This window comes from Scyliorhinus canicula, chromosome 18, assembly GCF_902713615.1.
Source record: "Scyliorhinus canicula chromosome 18, sScyCan1.1, whole genome shotgun sequence".
NCBI lineage: Eukaryota > Metazoa > Chordata > Chondrichthyes > Carcharhiniformes > Scyliorhinidae > Scyliorhinus > Scyliorhinus canicula.
Window position 1 is genome coordinate 94,099,202 of NC_052163.1, and position 19,756 is coordinate 94,118,957.

The window sequence follows — 19,756 nt, forward strand, 5'->3', positions numbered from 1 at the left end:
ACAGCACCAAAGCTATATCTACACCACATAGACTGCAGCGGTTCCAGTAGGAAACTCGCTACATCTTTCTCAAGGCTAATGAGCGATGGGCAATAAATGCCGGCCTAGCCAGCGAAGCCCATATCCCAAGAATTAATTGGAAAAATATCAAGGCTGTTCGAGTTGTATGCTACTTTTAAACTGATGATCAAATGTTGCTAATTTTTTCAATTAGCACGTATGTATTGATGGTGGAGAATACCATGTTGATGTTGTGGACAGGAAGTAACTGCACAGTGCTTTCTCTAAATTATTTTATTCTACACAATTAATCATATTTGTACAAACATTTTTCATACTAGTACATAAGAATAAGAAAAAGCAGTTTAAAAATCGCACCATATCAAGTTTATAAACCTCGGGAAAGTACAAAAAGCTTTAAGGAACTTCAAGTCTTTGCCTTAGCTACCTCCAATGAACCAGTCTTGTCAGGTTGAACAGTAGTGCAGTGCAGAAATTTAAAGAGTAAAATGTGATTTGTTTTTGTCTGAAATATATATATATTTGTATTAAATTTAAAGTGCCCAATTCTTTTTTCCAATTAAGGGGCAATTTAGTGTGACCAACCCACCTACCCTGCACATCTTTGGGTTGTGGGGGTGGGACCCTCGCAGATGTGGAGAATGTGCAAACTCCATACAGTTGTCTAAAATATTTTTTCATGTTCATAACTCAATTTCGTAGGGTGTTCATTAGGTGAGAAATTGACCTTTTTTCCTCTGGGGGTCTAGATCTAAAACCAGCCAGACTATTGGTATGAGTGTCTCCTGTCTGTTGTCTGTAGAGGGCCGATGTGAAATTAGCTGGAGCAGTTTCAATCCAGATCTCAAAGACTGCACAAATTTGACATTTATTTGGTAATCTCACTCCAATGCCACCGTATTTCTGGTGTGGGAAATGGAAAGTATCGCACCGGCACAGTCTTGGCTTTTATCACAAAATGAGGAAGTGTTTGATTGCCAGGACTGTAAGAACATTAGAAATAAGAGCAAGTGAAGGCCATAATGCCTATCAAGCCTGCATAATCAGTCCCGCTCTACTCCATATCGTCTGATTCCCTTGCCCAAAAACTACCAATCTCAGTCTCTAATATAATCTTCCATTACTTCCCTCTGAGATTCAAAAATATGTCAGGTCTCTTTCTCTCCAAGTAGCATTTAATGAAAGCTAAATCTTCAGACTGACCTGAGCATTGATTTGGAGCTCCTTGACCCCCAGTTAACCAAACTGGTTGTGTAAGGTCTTCAAACCAATTTGGTGTGAAGGAGACCCAAACTTGGATAGTGTTGGCCAGAGTAAAATATCTAAATGGATTAATTTTATAAATATTAGCAAATCTCTCATAGTATTGTCGGAGCAAGTCAGAGGATATGTCTTCTTGGATGGAGAAATAAAGCGAGCCAACAACGAATATGTTGCAAATCATCTTAAAATATCACACTGAAAGGTCATTGAATAGTTGACCTTGAAAAGTTCCATTAAAAGTACAAAGCATCTTTTATAGGAGTTCTTGAATAATTTGGCAAGAGCGGACCACACCATACAAGGTTTCGAAAAACTTTTGGAGCTAGTTCTCAGGACATCAAGGAAACCTTAAATATTAAGGCTTCTTTCCCAAATTTAATCAAAAATACTTTTCCTAGTCCATACTTTCTATGTAATTTAATTTTTGGCACCCCTCCATAATATCCATCCAATTAATGTGACTGGGATTTCAATATATGAAATTCAGAATTTTAATTCTTTTTACGATTTCTTTCCATCTGCCTCATGCTTACTTGTGTTCGTGAACAGTGGGAGCACAGTGCAGACTTCTGCTCTTAGTGCAAACATAACTGTGGACTTTCAAACATTTGAAGTCTCAGTTTATTGTTGAACTCGCGCAGCAAAATTGAAGTATAAAATTCAGCAAAACACTTCTAACAAAAATAAACCCATGTCTGGGGACCGAACTGTTTCAGTAGAACATAAGCAAACTCCAGTTTTAAAAAAAAGGAAAGGACATTTATTTTGACAGTTCATCTAGTTTAATATTGTTAAAAGGCAATGTCTCTCACCGTTCCCTGGCCATTTCAGTATATTCTATTTGCTTTAACATCTGGCAATAGTAATTCTATATTGAAATAGACTGCATTTTACAATTTCCTATCAGAGGAAAGATCCCTAATGCCTGACATGCTAGAGCATGCACTAACATCCTTTATACCAGTCAATGACAACCTTTCAGATTCTTAAATACTTCTCAAAGTTCTCCCACAAATCTCAAGAGGTGTAATGAGTTACTTCAGCAAAGAAATATTCATTGTGTGTTCATCATCTCAGTCTATATTTATCCTCAGCAATCTCATTCCCAAATATTAATCCCGCTTCTTCTGAAAAAAAACAAAATTTATCACTTCTCCTATAGGCCTGTGCCATATCTACAGCAGGTTTCTTCTAATCTCATTTATGACTCCATCATGTTACAAACAGGTTCCCTCTTCCATGCTCAACATCCTAGTCATGGGATCAATAGTAAAAATATAAAAGTGAATGTGTTCTTTAATTGCAATGTGTTTGGGCTAAAGGCTCAGAATAATTTTGATTTTGTTTCTGAAAGACATTGCATAAAAAAATATTCTTACAGAACTTCGTGGGTGTGGATTGTCCAGTAGAAAATCAGCTGATATATAACTTTGTTTAAATTGAAAGGCACAGGATGTGTGAGTAAAGGTGAGATAAATCAGCAAAGTGACAAAAACCTTGGGTTTTGAAAGCTTCAAGATTACAGTGTAAGGGAGAAAAAGTTCAAGAGAATACTTCTAAATTGATAAACAGACAGCAAAGAAAGAAAGGATTTAGGAATCATTTCAGAACACTGCAACATCAAGTGGTTCTTCTTACCAGGGTCCTTGAGCAGCTAGCCGTTTCACCCCAACTTGTTCAAGAAGACCTAATTACTTCTTTGCCAAACTTTGTTCTTTCCACCAGTGGAGGAAACATTGTGTAATGATTCATTCACAGAGCTGGATATAGGTCACAAGTACAATATCGAATGCTTGGCAGAAGTAAATTTTAATTGGGTGGTCAGATGAGGATAGTCATAAATATTTCAGCAGACTGCACAGTCAAACACTTTCCTCTAAATTCTTAACTTCTTAAACCAGTCATACGTGTAGCTCACTTTTAACATAACTGACAAATCCATAGCTCCTTCCTGCAGGGAGGACCCAGTCTCCATTCAACAATGGGTATCACACTTAAAACCAAGAGCTCAAAGAATTTGGAAACACTGTGGGAGAGCCAAGTTCAAAGACCTTGTGATGCACTTGCTATGCCTCTTACAGTGAGCCCTTGATTCCAAGTGCCACCGAGAAGCACAATGGCGCAGATCAAATGGTCATGTATTGCTGAAATTAGCCGATTGGATCTTCTTGGACCGGCTGTGGTGTTACCACCATCTCTCAAGGACACTAATAAGAAGCGCTACCAGATGATTTGGTCTCAGCTGGAGTATTTTGTTCCGTTCTGGACAACACACTTCAGGAATAATGTGAAACCATTAGCGAAGGAGCAAAATGGATTTACGAGAATGGTTCCAGGGATGACTTTCATTACATGGATAGGATTGAGAAGGTGGAGCTATTCTCATAGAAGTGTTCAAAAACATGTGGACAAAGAAGATGGGGAGAAATTTTCCCATTGGCAGAAGGATTGAGAACACCAGTTTAAGTGATTGAGAAAAGAAAAACCAACGGCGCCATGTTTTTTTTAAATACACAGTTTTTTTTATATACACAGCAAGTCGTTAGGATCTGGAATGTGCTGTCTGAGAGTGGAGGCAATTCAATCATGGCCTTCCAAAAAAATGGGATAATTATCTGAAGAGAAAGGATTTTCAGGGTTGCAGGAAAAGGGCAGAGGAGTGGACGAGGTGAATTGCTCTTCCAGAGAACTAATATAGACACAACTGGCTGAATGGCTTTCTGTGCTGCGCTATGTTGCAGTGACCTGAAGTTTTTTTCAGATCTTTTTCTTCATTTTTGATGATTAATCCATCCCTTTAGATGTTTGGACTTTATTTCCTCATCATCCTACATTCTACAAGCTTTTCAGAAAATACATTACAAAATTGCAGAAAGATGTTTTTACCTTATAATTCCAGCAAAACTATATTTCCCATAACTCACTAAAATGTACGTCAAGTCAGGCCTCCCTCTGACTTTAACAGCCCCTTGTTTCAGAAGAACTAAATTGCGAAGGAGAGGTGAGGAAATGGAGAGAGTGTGGAAGGGAAGGACATAAATATAGATCATGGAGGCTGCAAAGTTGTCTTTGAATTAACACAAAATTCCCTGCAGATGTGCCACGATTATTCTAAATTGAAAACACTATGTTGTGGGCCCAAAGCAGGACTAAAATCACTGACTTTCTCCACAAAGCTGATAAATATAATAGCAAAACTAAAGCAAAAAAACTGGAGAGCACACACACACTTCTGACCGACCATAGAGCCCAGAAACTGACCATGTGACACTCAGATATTCCGTCCTTAGTATCTGTTGAGAGAAAAAGATTCAAAATATAGTTGTATTGGAATGAAAGCTCCTTATGAAATCAGCCTAGAATAATATTGTCTGTGTCAAGGTCACAATCCTGGTCCATGCACTAAATTGTCCTGTAAAGGATAGGAATGGAGACATTCAAGGCCCGAAAATGCCAGCACGGGCCAAGTTCCTGCTCCCATTTCTGAAGGCAACTATTTTTGCCGAGGCAGATTTGAGACTGGCAGGCACCCAGTAGGTTCATTAAACACCCTTTTACAGTCAGCCTCCAGTTCCCACCCGATGTGGAATACTAACTGCTAGGGGCAATGTTCTAGTAGCAGGCTGCGGGGTGGAGGGGTGGGTGGAGGGGTGGGTGGAGTGCTCCAGCAGATCTATAGGCCCCTGCCTGTCTGAGTACAATGTAGCCAAAGTTTACCCAGTAAAGAGATTCTCCCTCAACATCCACCCTCGCCCACTCCACCCGCCACAGTACTGAACTGGCTAACAAATCGGTTTTTATTCAAGTCATGGGAGAGCACCTCCACATCAAAGCACCCTCTCAGTTTCTTACCCTTTACTAAAACTTGTTGCTCCTCTCAAGTAGGAGAGCCCATCCTCTCCAGCTTAGAGAGCCCATCCACTGCCCTTAACCTGGCTCCACTCCAATTAAGGGGTTCCTCCACCAAAACCCCAAAGAAAGAGTGACTGTTCTCCCGATGGGTGAGTTTGGGATCTGGGAACAGTCCAGACTTTGGTTTACTTCCCCAAAGGGACTATCTTGCTTAAAGGCCACAGTCAAAATTATTGAAGCATGAAGTGATAGGCTCCAATTAAATGAGCTCCTAATTTCAAATCAGCCCACTATGGGAACTACTGGAGGAACTACCACATAGGAAGATGAAACAGGTAGTTGCATTATAACTGTAGGTCATAGTTTAATAGACCCTGTTATTGTAGTAATGGATTCAGAGATAGGCCTACCTCCTAACATTCATAGTTTCTTATAAACTGGATATCAAGAGGAAAGGAAATAACACTGAATCGCACCTCAGGCAACATCCCATTGCCTTCAATGATTGACAGAACCACCATACATGATGGTTCAAAGGAAAGGATACTACAATGGTCTTTAATACCTAATCCAAGTATGACTGCCTTGGATCATTGGATTAGGAAGAGGGTTGACTTATTAGGGAAGACGTAGTAAATCCAAGCTAGTTACGAGGTGGACCTGTCAGCCAGTGAGTGGAAAGACAAACACTTGGAGCTGCTGGAGGCCCACAGGTCAGTGGAGGGGAAAATCGAACAAATGCTCACAGAGCATTTTAAATAAGGTTAAATAGTGAAAGAATATTTTCACTGGTCAGTGAATCAACATTAGACTCAGGACGAGAAACTTGAAGGAATTATCTTCAAACAACGGATTATCAGATTACGGAATGTGTGTTATCTCAAGTAGTCACTGGAACCAAATCAGTAACAGCATTTAAAAAGGAGTTTAAAAGGAAAATAATATTTAAAATGTTTGAGAAAATGGGATTATACTTGATAACTCCAATTAGGGAGCTGACGCCAGCACAAACACACAGGGCCAAATAGCTGCCTTCTAAATGTTCTTTGATCATATTACTGGTCTCCATTTATATGAACCATTGAATACATTGTACAGAAAGTCCTATTGCAGCAATTTGAGCTTCAAAGTCCATAGAGCATCATCTGCAAATTACCAAACAAATACAAACCTTGTAATTCTGCAGTTCCTGGCTGACACGTAGCTCCCTGTATAGAGAATATCACATCTGACCACATTGTTCGTCATCACGGATTCTGGAACCAAGAAACCTGGATTCACTGAAACCTACATTAGAATTAGAGTAAAAGAGTGTGAATAATTAATTAATTCCTGCCCCCCCCTCCCCCCATGATGCAGAGTCGCAACACAATTGAATTAGAAAAATACCAAAAGTCTTTGGCCTTTGGCTGCCCAATAATTACAGTCACCAGGTTTATAAATTTAAACACAATTACCTCTTATTTACAGCAAGAACTGTAATGAAATATGCAGCAAATACAACTGGTTACCGATGATCAAATTCCTAATCCCCCACTTTAACTTGCCCCCACCCTCTATATACACACATACTCACAAGACAAACAAACACAGGGGAAGAGAGGGGTGAAAATAATAAGCAAAAGCATAAAGAGTCTTTATTTCAGATGCTTGCCATTCAGCACACTTTCCTTCAAACCAGGTTTTTAGGTCAAGGTACCTGTTTTCCAGTCTGTAATGGTTTTCACTGTATATTCATTCATTCATGATCTCTGTAGGTTCAGAAATACAGTAGCTCACAGTATTTCTGAAGAGAGAGAGAGTGAGAAAAGAGAGGGAGAGCAGGCACGCACGGCCCCTTCTTCCTTGGGCCCAAGGACCCAACTAGCATTCCTTGGGTTTCTGGAAATCATCCCACTCGGACAGGACCCAACCTGTTACCAGCCAGAAATCAGCCTTTTGGCCAATTCATTGGGCATCAGCCAACCAATCAAACTGAGTTCCACCCCATCTTTCGGGTGCCACAAAGTCTGAGTTATGAGGCGGGAGGCGGGATTGTCCAGAATTGGCACGATGGCCCGACGCCGGCGTCAAAAACGGCACGAACCATTCTGGCGTCGGGCCGACTTGAAGTAGCGGAATCCTCCGCACTTCCGGGGTCTAGGTAGACGCTGGAGGGAGGGATTGCGCAAGTCCACACATGCGCCAAAGGGCTGCCGTGATCCCGCGCATGCGCGGAACCGCCGGCGTATTCTGCCGCATGTGCAGGGGGGTGTCTTCTCCGCGCCGGCCATGGTGGAGCCCTACAGGGGCCAGCGTGGAAGGAATGAGTGCCCCCATGGCACAGGCCCCATGGGGGATCCCCCCGGGTCGGATCTCCCAGCACACACCCCCCCCCCACCCCCGAGAACTGCCCCAGCCGACTTACCTGCCAGGTCCGCCATGTGGGACCATGTCTAATCCACGCCGGCGGGACTGGCCAAAAACCGACGGCCGATCCTCGTCCAATCGGAGCCTAGAAAATTGCCGGGGGGCCGCTGCCAATGGTCCCCGACCGGCGTGGCATGAACCCCACCCCCGCCCGCACGCAGGCGCCGGAGAATACGTTAGCCGGTGTTGGGGCGGCGGGACGGGATTCGCGCCGTCCCCTAGGGATTCTCCAACCCGGCAAGGGGGTCGGAGAATCCCACCCCTGCTGTTCGAAAACTAGCACCATATACTCTGTTTCAATTTTTTTAATTCCTCATTCTCTCTGCTGCTTAACTTAAAGATACATTTTGCATCCATGGATCAAAATGGTACCAGCAAATAAATAAAGGGGAAATAAGAGAATCATCAGGAAGGACCCTTACACTGTGAAGTGAGCATTTCAGGATCAGCCTCAGCGATGATATTTCATTCACACTCAGGAGTAATTGCTGAACAGGTTTGGGTCATATCACCCATTTTATACCCTGTTGAGCCAATGGAGAGAAAAATTGGGTGAGGTGTGAAACAAATGCATGTCCTAAACCTACCCAATGGGTTAGATTAAAATTAGCCTCCCAATGTCTAATATTACACATAAAAGAGAGTAATTCATGTAAGGTCCTAAAGGTGGCATGCACCTGTGCAAAGCCTACCCTAACAACCAGGGAACTGACACCGAGAGTCAGCGACTCTGAAACCAAATGAGAGAAAGTACCTGTGGATAGGAACTGAGAAAATCGAATGGCAGAATCAAAACATGTCCTGAGGACTCTTTGATGGCAAATTTTGTCACATTTTTACAGATGGAGAACTGTATGTCCTGCAGTGATTTTGTTCACCCCAAAGAATCGGAGATCTCCACTGGTGCTAATTGGAGCAGAACATGTTTAAGAAATGGATAGAATGAGAAAAATCCATTCAGTGCACACAGCCATGTATTTCCTTACCTCAAGAATCAACTGTCTTGAAATTGGAGTGAGCCTCAATCATGGTTTGATCCCAGTGCAGTTAGCTCATTAGAATAGGACCAGTTTGTTGCTGACACCATTTTTCTGCACCCAAATGCAGCATGTTGGTCACGAGGCCAGCAATATTGGTCAGCTCAAACAGCAGTCAAAAGGCATCAGGGGAGCCTGGGAGGGTTTGTATCAGTTGCAATCAGTAGCAGCTGACCTCAGTTTAAGGACGTGAAAGGAACACCCTTGCACTTCTCAGTGCAAAATATGGCAAATGAAGAACATGAACCTGAACATTCCAGTGACCGCTTCCAGTAGACACTTGTAAGGACCACTTGACTGATGAGCAGCTTAAGAAACATACTTCAGGTTTCACAGTGCATGCTTCAGTTATTCATGCACCAATTTGGCAAAGGGACCTGAAACAAGAGTTAGCCCAACGATTTTCTTGTGCCATGTGCCAATTTCAGGTATCATGTGAGAGTACCTTTAAGAAATGGGTGTTTAAGAAATGTACCTTTAAGAAATGGGTGTTTATCAGCGATGTCAGAGTGTGGGTGGAGCTGGGCTGTCTGTCAGCTTTTTACTTTTGTTTTAAGCTGTTTGCTGCAGGGTGTGTTTTAGTTTTGTTTTCAATGTTGGAGATGAAGCTAGACTAAGCAGCTGTACTGCTGTTCTCTCTGCCATGAAAATACTGTCTCTTGATCATTTGGTGAATTCAGAATTATAAATGTTCTCAGTAGTGAATGTAAACCTAATGTGCTTCTGTTAAAAGGTTTTCTTTTGTCTTCTGGATGTTGTTTGGGAAGTTATTAAGGATTACTTAGTGTTGTATTCTTTGGGGATTGTATTTGAATTGATGGTTGCTGAGATGTTCACTGTATGTTTTAAAAAGGTTAACTTGAGTTCATAGAATAAACATTGTTGTGGTTTAAAACATACTTTTCGATTTCTACTGTACCATTCCTTTAGAGTGGGCCGTGTGCTCCTCATGCTCAATCTATTAAAAGTTGTAGGTCAGGTGAACTCCATGATACATTTTGGGGTTCTCTAAACCCTGGCCCATAACACAGGTACAAATGCTGAATGGCTACTGAGGAAATCCAATCAATATGGTGGGCAGCACACATCCAGCCAAGAATGAGCACATACGTCATCCACCATACTGTAGAATTGGGATCCTGTTTTGCATTCCGCAAAGCATGTACAGTGTCAATTTCCAGGACAAGGTTTCAATGGAAATTAGCTTATTAATTGCTTGTTAAATAATAATAATCATCATTATTGTCACAAGTAGAAAGACTGGCAATCCATTGTTGATATCAGCCATCATTATTTAGGGTCCCATAATTGAGTGGGAAATAAGTATATATTTGCACAAGGATCAGCCAACATTCCCACTCTTGATCGCTGTCCTGTATTTGCAGCTGGAATTGTGCCTGGAATTCACGCAAGGACGGGATCAGCCTCATACACAATTCCACCCACTTTTGGATACGCTGCCAGCCTTCACTGTCCATAGGCCTGTATGTGATGAATGATCATTAGGGCATGGGCTGGAAGCCAGCCAGCACCTTTGGAACCTGCACCCAAGGCAGAATCCACTCTTTAGGAGATTAGAGAAATGAATCAAAATGAAAATAACTGGCATTCGTTGATGCCTTTTCCACATTTTTGTAGGCAGAGATGTGGATAGCCAATGTGAAATTCCTCGGGCTCCATGTCGAGCAGTCTACAGCAGCCTGTGAATGCCAATCAAAAGTCTACTGCAACTTTCAGCAGGCTATTTTTCCCTTTTTCCTTTATCTTGCTTCTTAGAAGGTCTGAGAACAGCTGTGCTGCTGTAATCCCAAGCCAAAAACATTCAAATTAAATGAGTAAACATGGAATAAAAAAGTTCTCTCAGTAATGATCAAAGTATCAGATTGTCATAAAAACCCATCTGGTTCACTAATGTTCATCGGGGAAGAAAGTCTGGTGCTCTTACCCAGTCTGACCTATGTGTAACTCCAGAGCCGCAGCAATCTGCTTAACCCTAACTGCCCTCAAACCATTCTGTTGAATCCAGATCACTACAAAAAAGTCAAGAATTAAACCGGATGGACCACCCTACCAATCTAGGCACTGAAAACAATAAAGGCACGCTCTTCCCAGACAGACCTGCAAAAGTTCTCTTCACTAACCTCTGGGGACTTATGCCAAAATGGGGAAAGCTGTCCCAGAGACTCGTCAAGCAATAGCCTGACACAGTCATACTCACCAGGTTATAAAGTAAACCAAATGTCCCAAACTTCACCATCACCAGGTATGTTCCATCCTGCTGGATGGACAGACCAACAAGAAGTGGTGGCATAGTGTTGTACAGGTGGGATGGAGTGGCCCTGGGAGTCCTCCATATCGACCCCTGACCTCATGAAGTCTCATGGCATCAGGTCAAACATGGGCAGGAAACTTCCTGCTGAATACCACCTGGAACTCTCTTTCAACTGATGAATCTGTACTTCTCCATGTTGAAAACCGCTTGGAAGGACCACTGAGCATAGCAGGCACAGAATGTACTTTGGGTGGGGAACTTAAATCTCCATCAACAATTGTTGCACAGGAGCACCACGCTAACGGAATCCCAAAGGAAATATGTGCAGCAGATGGTAAGAGAACCAAACAGAAAAAATCTACTTGAAAATGAATGAAAAAATGAAAATCGCTTATTGTCACGAATAGGCTTCAATGAAGTTACTGTGAAAAGCCCCTAGTCGCCACATTCCGGCGCCTGTCCGGGGAGGCTGGTACGGGAATCGAACCGTGCTGCTGGCCTGCTTGGTCTGCTTTAAAAGCCAGCGATTTAGCCTTGTGAGCTAAACCAGCCTCTTGAGCTCATTCTCACCAATCTACCTGTTGTAGATGCATCTGTCCTATAGAAGTGACCACCACACAGTCCTCTGCAGTTAAAGAGTCATCTTCTCATTGAGGACACCCCTCTAGCATGTGTGGCATTACCACCATGCTAAATTGGATCGATTCAGACCAGATCTAGGAGATCAGAATTGAGCACCCATGAGGTACTGTGGCCCATCAGCAGATAGGGATGAACCACAATCAGTAACCTCATGGCCTGCGGACTACATGCATGCTAAAGAGTGGAAGCAGCTTGCAATAGGCTGTTCCACATGACCTCAAAAACAGATCAAATCAAAGCTCTGCAGTCTTGCCACATTGAAATCACAGAATTGTTCTCGCACAGAAGGAGGCCATTCAGCTCATTAGGTCTGCACAGGCTCTTCAAATGAGCTTCGTACAAATCCCCTAGTACTGTCTTCCTCCCATAACTCTGCACATTCATCCTTTTCAGATAACAGTCCAATTCCTCTTTGAACTTCTTGATTGAACCTGCCTCCGCCACAGTGCATTCCAGACCTTAACCGCTTGCTGCATGAAAAAGTTTTTTCTCACATTGCTTTTGCTTCTTTTACCAAATACCCTTTAAATCTGTGTCCTCTCATTCATTTTTTTTTAAATGAATTTTATTCCAAATATATTCAGAAGTACAAAAACATAAATAAGCCAGAGAACATTCTCCACATCTCATGATTTACAGTTTGTGCAGGTTTTTCCCCCTTTTCACCTTCTCTCACTTCTGCACCGCCCCCTCGATCCCCCCACCCCCCCACCCTGCAACGAATAATTCCTCAAACATGGTCGTGAACAGTCCCCACTGTATCCCAAAGCCCTCCGCTGATCCCCTCAATTCAAACTTAATCTTCTCTAACCAGAGGATGTCATACAGGTCCCCTAGCCAGGCCACCAACCCCGGCAGCATTGTCGACCGCCATAGTGATTAGATTGCATTAAGCATGTATTTTGAAAGCCTACAGATTGTAGGAATAACAGAAAATAGAGAGTTGAACGGTTTCACTATTTTAGATCCAGATGGTTCTGGTTGGTGGAAGTCCCAGGGCATCATGCAGAAGTTCCTCAGGGTAAATGTCCTAGGCGCAACCATCTTTAGCTGCTTCATCAATGCCCCCCCTCCCCCCCCCCCCCCCCCCCCGCCACCTATCAGAAAGTCAGAAGTAGGGATGGTTGCTGATGATAGCACCATTTACAACTCCTCAGATACTAAAGCAATCAGTCTCCATATGCAGCAAGACCTGGACAACATGCCCATTTGTGCCACACACGTGCCAAGCAGTGACCACCTTCAACTAAAGCAACTCTATCCATCGCCCCTTAACATTCAATGGCATGACCATTGCTGAAAACCCCTCTATCAACTTTCTGGAAGTTGCCATTAACCAGAAACTGAACAGGACACAGCCAGTAAATACTATGCGTACAGAAAAAAAAAGGTCAGAGACTGGGAAATCTGCAGAGAGTAACTCACTTCTTGGCTCACGATAGTCTGTCCACCTTTTATCGATGTTCCTTCACTGTCACTAAGTCAACTTCCTGGACCCCTTCCCTAGCTGCAATTTGGATGTACATGGCCTGCAAGTGGTTCAAGAAGGCGACTCACTACCACACTCTCAAAAGCAATTCAGGATGAGCAATAAATGCTGGCCCAGCCAGCAACACCCACATTCCATGAATGAATATTGTTTTTTAAATTGCTCTTGAATTAAAATGCAATAACAATGCAGAAGAGAAAGTATAATTTAGGCTAGAATAATTGAAGGAGGAAAATTAAAGGTGAGGAGGAACAAAGAGGAAAGTTTGCAATATTAATTGTGTTTAAATGTAACCAGGTAGTGGGAATTAACTAGGGTTTCTCTTGTTCTTTAAGTAGGAACAGACTGAAACTGGTGATTGGGTTAGGAGACACATGTTTGTAATGTGTACCTATGGAAATAAAGCCAATGAAAAAAATGTATAAAGACTAGCTTCTGTTCCATCCTTCACCAGTTGGCTTTCTGGAATATAACATGGTGCTATGTCTTTTCGTCCGATGTCATTTCGTCCAACGACACTTCATCCACGTCTTTTGGTCCAACGTCTTTTTGTCCGCACGTCTTTTGATCCAACGTCATTTTGTCCGATGATTTTTTCGTCAAAGACTTTTTGTGACTCGTTACGTTTTTTTTGTCAGATGATTTTTTTTGTCAAAGACTTTTTGTAACTTGACTTATATTGCCAGAGTTGATCTCTGCGTGGATTATTGAAATAGGGATTATATAAACAGAACATTTACTCAGTCTAAATTTGATCCGGCTCTGTAACTAGCAGTGGGGACATCACTGAAAACCGATGCTGCAATTTGTCATAATCACGCCATTCCTTGTGATACACCTTTCGTATGTGTTTTCTACAAGAGGGGTGTTTGCACTTTACCTAGCAGAGGGTTGAAATCTTATATTGAATAATGTATATTCCGATCATGTACGGATTGATTCAGATTTTGCTGTGTTAGTGTACTTACGGGAACCAAGTTCCTTCCGACAATCAGTTTAATATCTGCGAAACGCAAAGCTGTCATTTCACACGTAGTTACTAATTTAAATGGATTGGTCGTAGCTGACATTTATTGTTCAGAAATACTTTCTAGTTTCATGCACTTAACAGTCAAATAAGAGCATTCGAACTCTAAACAAGTATTTCTAACAATGTTTGCAATGTTTTCCATATTGTCTGTGTTACTGCACTACATCGAAGATAATTTGCAGTTATTTCTAGTTAAGAAAAATCACCAGGTAAGTCCAGCTAAATTTGTAATTGGATAATTGGACAAAAAGACGTTGGACCAAAAGATGTGCGGACAAAAAGACGTTGGACCAAAAGACGTGGACGAAGTGTCGTTGGACGAAGTGACGTCGGACGAAAAGACGCGACACGATATAACATATAGTTTATCTGTACAATTACAGTCATTCGTCCGTTGAGATAAAGAGACGAAGAGAGAGGGAGAAAGTGAGACACAAAAAGAGTATTTCCATCTATAGGTGAGAGAAGGATAATTTGCCAGACAAGTTTTTGCTTGTAACCAGTTTTTATGATGCAGTTCCTGTGATAGAAAGGATTACCTTCAGTACATAGTTTCCGGGAACAACGTCTGTTATATCAATCCACTGGCAGTCGATGTCTGCATTGTAAGTGTCATAACAACCAGGACCTAATCCCTATTGGAAAAATGGAAAAAGTAGAAATTTAATCAGTTACAATTCTGAAGTATGTTAAACTTATATTTTTTAAAGCAGGAAGTCCTAAGTTTGAACTTTGGCAAGTAGCTGTACGTTGAGGGGGGAAAGGAAATAGGGAAGCAGAGAAGGGGAAAAAAAAGTTTCTTTCCAATCCTGATTACTATGCACTTTGAAAAAGTGTGTAGGTCTGCATCTTTCTGCAGACATATTGGAAATGTTTCCGTTCAAAGGCTGCAGTGCTTTTTCAGGTGTCTTTATTGAACAAATGTAAAATGGCATCATACAAAGCTGAGTGCCTCATGGCAGAGGTCAGCTGACTCCAGCAAGATAGATAAGGCATATAGTTCTATTGCGTTTCAAGACCCCAAAATCCCCCTTTTCCTGCAAAATAAATTTGCGCACATAATCACATGTAACTGTAAGTTGCTCAATTTACCCACTATTTTCAAACACTAACAAGCTGTGAAGGAACAGTTTCAAAACTTGTGCATATATGCCTTCGATTGTGCCAGTATAGTTGGTTGTTTACTTCCACTGTATACGATACAGTTGCCTTTCCGTACGCACATCCCACGTTTCCACATGGAGTAACTCCTTTTGAGAGTTTTGAAAGTTTGCACTCTGACTGGCTAAATTGCCCTTAGTGTCCAAAAAGGTTAGGTGGGATTACTGGGTTACGGAGATAGGGTGGAGGCATGGGATTAAGTGGGATGCTCTTTCCAAGGGCTGGTGCAGACTCGATTGGCCAAATGGCCTCCTTCTGCACTGTAAATTCTATGATTCTAGTATTCTTTCCTTCAACTGGTGATAGTGACGAGGGATGGTGGGGTTCTGAATTTCCCAATCCTTTGTGAAATAGCTGTATTCTTCACTTGTGAACTGAGGCTGTTGTCACTCATCATAATGTCTGGAACACCATAATTACTGAAATGTGATTTCAGGCATTCTGCTGTCACTCCTATCATCATTGAAGTCAGCTGGTCTAACTCCCAGTAGACTGAATAGTAGTAGATAGTGACAAGATAATCAGTTCCTGCCAAAATGAAGATGTCTACTCCCAGTTTCATCCATGGTTTTGTCTGAGATGTCATGCCTCATCAATGGCTCTCCATCTTGGTTAGCTTGGTACTCATTAAAAGTACTGCATGGCCAATGTGTTCTTTAACATAATTACTCATGTTTGGCTAGTAGCGCACTTCTCTTGCCTTTCTCAGACTTGATTCAATTCCCTGACAGCTTGCATGGATGCAGTTTCAGCATCTCTCCTCTCATTTCCTTAGGAGATGATGACTAATTTGTTAGTACAAGATGACATTTTGGGCTGTCAATTCACCTTGATATGCCCAATATGCTCTTGTGGCCACAGTTGTGTCCTTGATGCTCAGGCCATTCTTTCATCAGTAAGAGTTTCATCTTGTTTGATAGTTCCTTTGATTTGAGTAAGGCACTTGTCTGTCAGATTCAATTTCTCTGTTGGGTTGATGGCTTCCAGCTCATGTCTAGCTGCAGCTTCATATTAAATCTGGAATTTAACCCGGACAAATGCAAAGTGATGCATTTTGGTAGATCTAATTCAGGTGTGAGCTATAAAATAAATGGCAGAACCACCAGGAGCATAGACACACAGAGAGATCTGGGCTTGCAGGCCCACAGATCCTTAAAAGTGGCAGCACAGGTGGAAATGGTGAAGAAACATATAGCATGCTTGCATTCATAGGATGGGATAGAGAGTATAAAAGCTCGCAAATTATGTCACAGTTATATAGAACGTTGGTTATCACATTTCAAATACTGCGTCCAATTCTGGTCACCACACTGCCAGAAGAACGTGGAGCTTTTTAAAAAAAAAAATGTGTTTATTCACCATTTTCACATTTTTCTCCAAAATTCACACCCCACACCCAAACAGTAAACGGTAACAAATACAAAGTCAATCCCCTTAACAATAACAATGATCCCATCCTCCCACCACCCCAAACAACGGCCCACCTGTCAATATATGAATCCAATAAAACAAACCCTCCCACGGTGGAAACAAAAAACAAAGGAGAAAAAGAGAAAGGAGTCTGGCACCGCCCATGGTCACCATAGAATCCACTCCCCCCCCCCCCCCCCCCCACTCAACGCCGTCCAACCTCTGAAAGAGTACCGTATGTGATACCCAAGAGTTGTAAACTGCCCCCCCCCCCGCCCTCCCCTCCCCTCCAACTCCTCCCACCCACTGCCTCTTGTAAAACTCCTCCCCCCAATCTCGGTTCCTTCCCCCCAACTTTCCACTCCGGCTAGACCACTCGGACCCTGTTCTGCCAGGCTCCGATGGCCGCAGCCCCTCCCCCCCACCTCACTCCCGTTCGCTGGTCGGTTTAAACCGGCCAGCGCGGAGGCCCCTGCCCGGGTCCCTTTCCCCCTTGCCCGGCCCTAGGAAAGCCCAGAAATCCCCTTTTAGCGCACACACACCCCGCATATCCACCTACACCCCAAAGAGCCCTCACTTCGAGTGAAAGTCCCATCACTTCCCTTGTCCAAATATATACAACACCGGCTCCTTTAGCCCACACACCCGCGCGCAGTGAAACAAAAAAGAAGAGACAAAAAAGAAGAAAATACAGTCCTGAGGTTACATCGGCACATGGCCATTTCTCAATGTCTCAGTTCTGCCACAGTCCTTCTGCTTTCGCAAACTCCTCCGCTGCTTCCGCCGTTCCAAAATAAAAGTCCTTGAGCTTATAAGTCACCCTCAGCTTCGCTGGATATACAATGCCGCACTGCACCTTGCTGATGTACAGTGCCCTCTTCAACCGGTTGAAAGCAGCCCGCCTCCTCGCCAGCTCCACCGTAAAGTCCTGGTATACACGTATACCAGCTCCAGCCCACTGCACCACCCGCTTCTGCTTGGCCCAGCACAGGACCTTCTCTTTCACACAGTACCTACGGAAGCACAAATTCACTACTCTTGGCGGCTCTCCCGCCTTTGGTTCAGGCCTCCCCGACCGATGAGCCCGATCCAGTTCATATCGGGAGGGATCCTCCCCCTGCCCCAATAGCTTGGCCAGCATAGGGGCAAAATACTCCGTCGGCCTCGGCCATTCAACTCCTTCGGGCAGCCCCACAATCCTCAAATTCTGTTGCCTGGACCTGTTTTCCAGGTCTTCCAATGTTCTTCGCAGATCCTTGTTTATCTCCATCACCTTCCGCATCTCCTTCCCCATCGAGGTAGGTTGATCACCGTGCTGCGCCACCGTCTCCTCCACTACCTTCAGCGCCTCCCCTTGCGCCCACACCTCCGCCACTGCACTCGCCACCACCGTCGTCACCGGGGAAATCGCCTCCTCTACGAGCACACTCAAAACCTCCCTCATCTCCTTCCTCATCGCCTCCAGGTGTTTTGTAAACTGCCTTTCGAATTCTGCAGCCATCACCTTGGTTATTTCTTCAGCCTTCAGCAATGCGGCCTCCCCTGGTGCTCCAGCCTCCTTTTTCCCTGGTGACCCCGTGGTGACCTCTCCACTCCCCGACGGGCCCTCAGCTGCTTTTTTAACGGCCATTTTCTGACCCTTGACATATTCTTCTGCTGTGCCTCCTCTGCGCCTTCTCCATGCCTTTGACGCCTCTGTGGACCCTGGGACCGGGCTTAAAGCCCCGAAAATGTATTTCCGAACGGGAGCCCTCCGTTGCACGGCCGCCTCCTGCCCGCCGTCACCGGAAGTCAAGGACGTGGAGCTTTGGTGAGAATACAGAAAAAGTTTACCAGGATGGTGCCTGGTATGAAGGATATTAGGTATGAGGAGAGATTGAATAAACTGGGATTGCTCTCCCTAGAGAGACGGAGGTTGAGCGGCGACCTGATAGAATTTTATAAAATTATTAGAGGTATAGATAAGGTGAACAGTTGGAGGCTTTTTTCCTGGGCGGAATTGAAAATTACAAAGGGGCACAAGTTCAAGGTGAGGGGGGATAGGTTCAGTGGAGATATGCGGGGGAAGTTTTTTTACACAGAGGGTGGGGGTGGCCTGGAATGCACTACCAAGTGAGGCAGTTGAGGCAAATAAGTTAGCGACCTTAAAGACTTATCTGGATAGGCACATGAACAGATGGGTATAGAAGGATACAGGTGGTTGGTCTAGATAGGACACGTGATCGGCGCAGGCTTGGAGGATGGAAGGGCCTGTTCCTGTGCTGTATTGTTCTTTATTCTACTGCAGCTGCCTGGAGGCTATGTGTCTGTTTGCTGCCATCTCTTTTGCTTCTGTGGCCTGGAGTAAGGAAAAGGAGGGAGTAAGATGTCCTACTGCTGGTGTTGGAGAAGGCGAAGGGGTAGCGGACCAATTCAACTGGGCAACTTACTGATGACTTTATTGCATGGTTGACTGTCCAGTGTTTAATGTCTTGCAGCTGTGTGTTTGCTCACACCTACCAATTTTGCTTCTGTGACCTGGAGCTTGCAAAGGGGGAAGTCCATAAGACTATAATACCATAAGTCAAATTATCTGCTGCCATTGCTGGAGGAATAGAAGGGTAGTGGCCCAATTCAACTAAGCAACCTGCTGAAGGTCTTGAAGAAATGCTCTCGCAGATTGTTGGTGATTGTATTGTATTGCTGACTGTTCGATGTTTAATGCCAGAAAGCTGTTTGATTGCTTGCTGCAGCCTCTTTTTTCTTCTGGGCCTGGAGCAAGGAAGTCAGGTGACCTGCTGTCGGTGCTGAAGGAGGGGAAAGGTGGCAACTGGATTCAATTGAGGAACTTGCTGAAGGTCTTGTAGACATACTGTTGTTGACTATTTACTGTTTAATGTCTGGACGTCATGCAGATTGATGGTGACTTTGTTGTACTGTTGACGGTTCAATATTTAATGTCCAGAAGCCTTGTGTTTGCTATTGTGCTGTTGATTGTTTAGTGCTTGAAGGTTATGTGCTTATCTGATGCCGCCTCTTCTGTTGCTTGGGGCAAGGAGAAGGGTTGCAGTAAGATGGCCAACTACCATTACTAGCGATGGGGAAAATGTATTCTTTCGCTCTGCTGCCATGGTCTATGTCAGTGACTTCCTGGTGTTTTGTTACACTACCTCGAGCAACTTTACTGCTAG

At 43.5% G+C, this 19,756-nt stretch overlaps 1 protein-coding gene across 1 annotated transcript in view; it reads right to left on the reverse strand.

Annotated features, from left to right (window-relative positions):
• Window positions 1-279: 279 nt before the first annotated feature.
• The window catches only part of LOC119953615 (protein-lysine 6-oxidase-like), a 53,300-nt gene continuing 33,823 nt past the window's right edge, over window positions 280-19,756 (reverse strand). Inside the window, exons 5-7 of the mRNA XM_038778059.1 lie at window positions 14,555-14,650; window positions 6,308-6,423; window positions 280-4,577 (exon numbers count right to left, since the gene is read on the reverse strand). Coding sequence (XP_038633987.1) covers window positions 4,571-4,577; window positions 6,308-6,423; window positions 14,555-14,650 — 219 coding nt within the window. The 3' untranslated portion in view covers window positions 280-4,570. The remainder of the gene's footprint in view (window positions 4,578-6,307; window positions 6,424-14,554; window positions 14,651-19,756) is intronic.